The sequence below is a fragment of the Phaseolus vulgaris genome, chromosome 2, assembly GCF_051622355.1.
Source record: "Phaseolus vulgaris cultivar YP4 chromosome 2, ASM5162235v1, whole genome shotgun sequence".
NCBI classification, from domain to species: Eukaryota; Viridiplantae; Streptophyta; class Magnoliopsida; order Fabales; family Fabaceae; genus Phaseolus; species Phaseolus vulgaris.
In genome coordinates, this window is record NC_143499.1 from 42557032 (window position 1) to 42564859 (window position 7828).

A 7828-nucleotide genomic window follows, 5' to 3' on the forward strand; every position below is an offset into this window, starting at 1 on the left:
TTGATGTAAATGAAACCCTGTGCAAATGAAAAACGATTGTTGAGTGAGCATAACAGGACATTTTTTAACTGGTTTAAAGATAATATTAGTCAATAAAATTGTGATGTTGAGGAAATGAAATGGTTAACACGAGTACCAAAATTTGATGTCATAACATGGATTGTATATGATATCAATGTGTTAACTTTTTATATAAAGACTGAAAATGATAAAAGAACTATGCAAAATAATGGTGTTACCCTTGTGGTATAGTTTATGCATTTTGCAAGTTCAAAATATAACAATCATGTGATGACTATTATAAGTTACTTTGGAGTCATTGAAGAAATTTGGGAGTTTAACTACGTCAAATTTAAAGTACTTGAATTTAAGTGCAAATAGCTTGATAGTAATACATAAGTGCATGTTGATGACTTGAATTTTACTTTTGTTATATTACAAATGTAGCTTATAAGGAAGATCCATCATGGTTTACTAAGCAAAAAAAAATATTTTATATAAAATATTCTTTTATCTTTATGAAATTAGAAAAAATCTTCTCTTATTTGTGTAAATTATTTACTTAAAGGTTATGTGATTTTAGTATTGAAAATATTAAATATTTATTGAATTATAATATAATGAATTTATTTTATTTTGTAAACAAATTTCGATTTTGAAAGTTTCGATTTCATTTTTGAACAAGATATTATTACCATAGCTACATAAAGGAGACAATTCAAGACAATTTTAAAAGTATTTTACATTTATGAAAAATATGTTTTTATCATTTTAATTTTTTTTTATCTTACTTTTTGTTTGTAATTTAGTTCACTTATAGTTCTTCTAATAATTATATTTATAATTGAATGATAAAACTGTAGTATTTTAAAACTGTAGTATTTTTTTTGTTGAGAACGAAAATTAAATTAATTTTTGTTATAATGATATAAATCACACCCTTATTTTTGTCAAAATTTAAAATATTTAAGTGTCACTTTGTATTAGGGTTGGGTCTACCCGCACAAGCAACATATATTAAAATTTTGAAATTTTCTTTACCCCATAAGTTCTTCATGCACCCTCATATTTTTAAAAATTTTAAAATTATTCATCCCAAATTATACAATTTGTATTTCGAATTCTACAATCCAAAATATAAAATTTATATTATGAATTGTACAATCTGATACACAAATTTTAACTTTCAGATCTTATAACCCGAGAAATCTATGACTTCCATATTATAGAATTAGAGTAAAAACGTCAAATGAAAAATGTCAATGGATAATTTTAGTATTTTTTGAAGTATGAGATGCATGAATTTTTTTTTTATAATGATATAAAACATACCCTTACTTTTGTCAAAATTTAAAATATTTAAGTGTCACTTTGTACTAGGGATGACAATGGGGTTGGGTCTACTGCACAAGCAACATATATTAAAATTTTGAAATTTTCTTTATCCCATAAGTTCTTCATGCACCCTCATACTTTTAAAAAATTTAAAATTATTCATCCCAAATTATACAATTTGTATTTCGAATTGTACAATCCAAAATATAAAATTTATATTATGAATTGTACAATCTGAGACACAAATTTTAACTTTCAGATTTTATAACCCGATAAATCTATGACTTCCATATTCTAGAATTAAAGTAAAAACGTTAAATGAAAAATGTCAACGAATAATTTAAATATTTTTTTAAGTATGAAATGGATGAAGAAATTCATATCAATCCCTAAATCATAATACCGTAACGAAATTCGATAAAACTTAATAATTTTTTTATATTTAATAGTTTCTTCTTGCATTTCTGAAAAATATATATTATTTAGGTTTGAATAATCAACTTAATAACTGGGCCTAAGTAATTTTTATATTTAGTTGATTACTTAGTTGATTATTTAGTTGATATTTAGATTTGAATAATCCCTTATATTTATTTTATTTTAATTTATAAATAAAAAACAGTGTCTTCTTCCCTCTAACCCTGCCATATCGTCTCAGTGAAGAGGAAAAGCAAGAGAGGGTCCAATTGGAGAGAAAATGGGTCCCTGAAAACACCAAACCCTAAAACGCGAAAAAGGTTCGAAAAATTTGCGAAGCAAAGAGAGTTTTGGAGCGGAAGTGAATCGAAGATGGAAATTCACTACAGTAGCAGCTACTTCGAAAGACGCCCCATTCTCAAGTCCAAGGCTCCCGCAGTTAAATGGGTTAAAGAATGGTATCAATGAGTTTCTCGCCTCTAGTAATTTCAATTTACATCTTCTTTTTTAGGGTTTTCAATGGTATTTTTTGTTGTACGGTAGCTATGAGTATAATGGGGAGATATAAGAGAGGGTTTTAATTCAATTCACCAGGCCCAGTTTCTTCGTTGATTACTGTGTTTATTGAATTGACTTTGGGAAAGTGGTTGGTTTCGATGTTTAATTGCGGGTTTGATGGTTTTAGACGGAGGAGTTAGGAGGGGAAGGAGGAGAAAGGCGATTTTTCACTTTTTTTTTTCTCCTTATTTGAGAATATCTTCTGAATGAGTGGGATTGTAATTAGGGGTTATCATGGGACCTTGAGGCCATTCTTGTTGTTTTTATAAATATTTTATGATTGTCTCGGTTTAGGAATGTGAATGAATGTGTTTAAAGTTAGTCTTTCCATGTAGTGTTTAGAGGGAGAGACCAATTATAATATATTTGTCATCAGTTTCTTTCTTCCTTTTCCTACTTCATTAGTAAAAGGTTATGCTAATAATATGATCATTGTTGATGCCAGGGTTCCCCAAGATCTTGTAACAACTGGAGGAAAATGCATGATCTTAAAATGGGTAACAGGTTGGTTTTTCCCCTATCTAGCTAGCTTAGATCTTTGGTCACTGCTGCCTCCATTTGGCTATAGTTGTTTACATCTTTGATTTTTTCTTAAAATGGTTTACTGTTTTGTTTAGCTTCTTCATACAGTTTTGTTATGATACATAACTTGGTGGAAAATAAGGGGAAGATTTTAGACAGAATTTAAGATGATTTAACCTAATATTTGTTGTTGACATGAGATAATGAGTTGCTGTAGAGAGATGCAAAAACAGAGCGAAGCTGGAGAGATAGAACACGAGTGTTATAAGTTTACCAACCGCAATTGAAATGGGGATACCTAAATGCCTATTGGATTGGAATTGGATAACAAACAAGACTGTATTCAATTGTCTTCTATAGAACCCCACCCAAAAAAGGTTACTGGAATTGACTAGAATAAATTATTTTCAAACTTCTGTCACTATAATATTTTTCCTACTTACGCAACCCAGTCAAAAGCTGAAATAGATTCCATCACATCTTTGATTGGGCACAAGAATCCTGTCCACAAGAAACTCGGTTTTAGTTATCAACTAAAGACATTGTGATACACAATGAACTGTAAAATGCTCTTTTGAAAGCTATTCTTACCAGGAATCATGCATCAAGTCAAATAGAGCTTCTTGAAGTACAGGATAGGATAGAAGATTCTTAATAAAAAGCAAATTTGTAGCTTAGGACTTCGTGAAGAGAAATTTATAGATCCAGATCTGCAAGTTGGTGTCAAATGTGTACATTCCCCTATTGGTTAATAGCTCACAATTTTGAATGTTGAACTCAATGATTCTTTTTCTGAATTGTTTTACCTTTTTTATAATTTTTAATACTTGATACTAACATAATAAACAATGTAGTTATAAAACATGCAACAAATATTTTGTGAAGTTATTTTATCATGTTTTGTACCTTACATTTCTCACTGTTTTACTTTCCTAAGAGGATACCTTAAAGACCTTCAAAGAAAAGACAACAGAGCCAACAATGCCTGAGCCAGAACCAGAGCCAACTACTGAAGTACTTTTTCTTTGCAGCTATGATGGATGTGGAAAGACATTCATAGATGCTGGTGCATTGAGGAAGCATTCTCACATCCATGGAGAGAGGCAATATGTCTGTCACTACGAGGGATGTGGAAAGGTAGTGATTTTGTTACTTACAGTTGCACACCCATGCACATGTATTTGTTAGATATATGCGTATTACCATGATTTGAAATAATTTACATTGCTGCATACTGTAGAGCAAGATCCAATTAGACTTTGTTTTACCAGTCTCTTGTCCAGTGATTGGGCGAATAGCCTAAAAGCTTCAGTGTGAAGGATTGTGTTAAACCCTCTAGAGCAGAAAAAACTCTAATTAGCAGTACTATTTGTTTACATTGCAGAAATTTCTGGACAGCTCAAAGTTGAAAAGACATTTTCTCATTCATACAGGGGAGAGGGACTTTGTGTGTCCTCATGAAGGCTGTGGAAAGGTGATGAATGGATTAATTAATGGTTTGTTATTTTCTATGATGGCTTCCTTTTCCTAGTTGGTATTGCATGTTCTGTTTATTATTCTATATAGTTTACACATTTGGATTTGTGGCATATTTCCAATTAGCCTAATGTATGCCATCTATTTTTTCCTATTGCATCGGAATGTTTTCCTCATTGGAAATTTGAAATTACTATATATATTCAAGCAGCAAAGCTTGAGTGATTGGTGATGAGACTTATGTCTGCCTAATCATTAAATTGTTGACAAAGAGGGTAACCAAAGAAGTTCAGAAAATTTTCAAGTTGAATCAATATAGACTAAATATTTGTTTATAGTTGACTGTATTGCAATTAAATCATTGTTACCATTTTGAAAATTTAGACATTCTTTCAACGTTCTCTTGAGTATAATTGTCAGTGGACCTTATTTCTTCCGAGTGGATATAAATTACTTCTTTGTATGATATCATCTTCAATTATAATCCACTATTTCATAATCTCTAGTACTGTTTATCTCTTGCTTTGGAGTTTTGGATAATGTCTATTATGAGTGTATGCTTGTTATCACAACATCTTAGTGACAAAATTCGTCTATCTGCTGCAGGCCTTTTCTTTAGATTTCAACTTAAGGTCTCACATGAAAACACATTCCCAAGAGAACTATCATATCTGCCCATACCCAGATTGTGGAAAGAGATATGCTCACGAATACAAGCTAAAGAATCACATTGCATCTCATCATGAAAAGGTTGGTAGATTGCTATTGTTTGACCATAGTCTATTAATATTACATGGTGCATGTTATCATGTAAAAATCTGTTTTTTTAGTTTATATACGTTTGGTTTTGTTGTAATTGTTTCGTTTGGTATGTTAATATATCTAATCTCAATCAAAGTATGCATTATTTTTCTTAAGTATATCGAGGATATCTGCGTAAAGGTAAAGATGTCTCTAATTCGAAATTGATGTATTACTCTAGTGTATGCGATTCACAAAATTTTGAAACTGTTAACATTTCTTGAACAGTCTTCTAATTTTCAATTTCAACCTTGTCTTACAGAACGCATCCGTGGATGTGACAAAGTACACTACTCCACCTTCAGAGAAGCAAACAAAAACTGCTAAACCTTCTGGAGGGGCATATGGTTCTGCATCATCTGACCGTCCCTATGCATGTCCATATGATGGGTGTGAAAAGGCATATATCCATGAATACAAGCTTAGACTTCATTTGAAGAGGGAGCACCCGGGGCTTATACCCGATGAAAATGCTGAGCATGCTCAGGCTAATAATGTTGACAATGAAATGGATGAAGCAAGTGACCAAGATGCCTATCTTGCGAAACGGTCAAATGGTAAAATTCAGAAGCAGAGTAGGCCTAAACCAAGTCATAAGTTGCCTCCTTCCAAAATTGCAAAACGCAAAGTCTCCACTCCCACTTTAACTGTAAATAAAAATTCTTGGTCCGTGAAAGATGAGCCTTTTGATGAAGAAGATAGTGAGGAAACAGAAGAAGATCGTGACAATGTTGAAGATGGTTGGAGATATCCTGCAGGAAACAATGAAGATGACGATGAAGAAACAGAATATGAAGACTGAAAATCATTTATGGCACCCTCTATGAAATTTGCTTCTTTAGAGAAATATATTTTCTTTTTCTTCTACAAGAAAATTCAGTTCTCTCTTTTTTGTTTGGCTAAGGAAATGGTATCTTGTGAAACTGCGTTCGCTATTACGCATTACGGAGGACAACTTAGTTTACCCGTCGCACGGGTTGTTCTATTAAATATTTTTTTATATATTAACATTATATTTTAATTAATTTATAAATTCTATATTAAAAAATTATATTTTGGAAAATTATTGTGTAAATAATTGGAATTTGTTTATTGGGATAATCCTCTTCGTATTCCTGTAATTTTAAAAACCTTAATTTTGTTTGGTGGTTCAGATACCAAGGGACTAATGTTTTTGTTTTATTTTGATTGTTTCGAATTTCATTAAGTCTTTAAATTTTAAATTTAAGATTAGTCCATATTTCCAAGATAGAATATTATATTTATTTTATTTTTAACATTAATTTGCGTTGATTAGGTTGTATAGAATATTTTTTCCCCATTTATAGCTATTAATTACAATGGTTTTTCTAAGATTGTTCTTTCCAACAATTCATTAGTTTTAAAATAAAGAAAATAATAAAAATTTAGAAAGGAATGGAAAACACTAACTCCTACAACCTATTAGTTAGTGTCTGAAATTAATATGTAATTCAGAATTGAATAAATTTTGAAATATAAGCTAATTAAATTATAACGTATTCATTTAACTTATATGTCAATACATATAATGAAAAAGTCTTAATATAAATCATTTCTCAACATTTTAATTTCTTTTTCAATTTCAATAAAAAATTAATATACTAAGTAACAAATTTTAAAAGTAAAAACTATTAATTATGTAAAATAAAAGCGAGACCGAGACTTCATATTATAAGCTATGCTTCATCTGGATATACAAAAGTGATATTTTAACAACCTATGAAATACATATACTCTATACATTAATAAATTATTATTTTAATTATATTTATTTTATATTTAATTTAAAATATTATTATATTATTATAATTGTTTGTCAAATGAGTGTAGCTTACTTTTTTGTGTCAAAATAAATTTTTCCTATACAAAATGATATCAAGACGCATCACATTTTACTAGATTGATGTTGTTCACAATTAACATGGTGTACCCAGTTAAATCAAGAATATTATGTAAGAATAAAAATGGCTTGGAGCACTACATTATTAAAATTACTTTTTATACATTTTATGTTTTTTAATTTTTCGATTTGATTTTAAATCTTTTGAATTAAATTAGGAAATAGATGAATAAACAAAAATATTATTCAATAATGTCTTAATGATTTAAATATAAATATTATTATTCAAATTAGAGACTGAGATAATTCTATATCATATCTATTATTTACTCTAACGTGTAATTTTTCTGAAAATGAAAATATTTTATTTCAAAGTTAATTTAATTAGGTATCACGTTAATATTTTTCTCTGTATTTCAAAAAGATAAAAAAAGTATGAGACATGTCATCTAACACATCTATAGTTATATTGCGTGTTTTAAATATTGAATTTGTCAACTTGTAAATCAATTTTTATTTTATTTTATTGAGCAAATCAATATTTAATTTATCTATAAAAAATACAATAAAAAGATTTTTTTAGAATATGAAAAGTATAATTAAAACTAGCGAATTTGATTAGATAATCTATTAGACATTCTATCTTTATTCACAGTAAAAAAAAAAAGTCTAAACTCCATTTAGTCCCACCCTAAAACTAACTGCACCTACAAACACAAGAATGATAAAAAAATAACAAGTGAATGACATATAAAATCAATGTTTGAATTATTCGTATTACTTGTGACTTTATATGAACAAATTTAATCCATCATATGATGACAAGAGTTATAAAAATATGAATATGTAATTAATTTA

General features: G+C 29.0%; 1 protein-coding gene across 1 annotated transcript; it reads left to right on the forward strand.

Moving 5' to 3' along the window:
- The first annotated feature begins 1913 nt into the window (after positions 1-1913).
- Positions 1914-6172, forward strand: YY1 (zinc finger (C2H2 type) family protein). Its single transcript, XM_068614156.2, has 6 exons — positions 1914-2210; positions 2756-2814; positions 3770-3969; positions 4217-4306; positions 4915-5058; positions 5372-6172. Exons 1-6 carry the CDS (start codon positions 2125-2127, stop codon positions 5909-5911), a joined length of 1119 nt encoding a protein of 372 aa, XP_068470257.1. The 5' UTR covers positions 1914-2124; the 3' UTR covers positions 5912-6172.
- The last annotated feature ends 1656 nt before the right edge of the window (positions 6173-7828 follow it).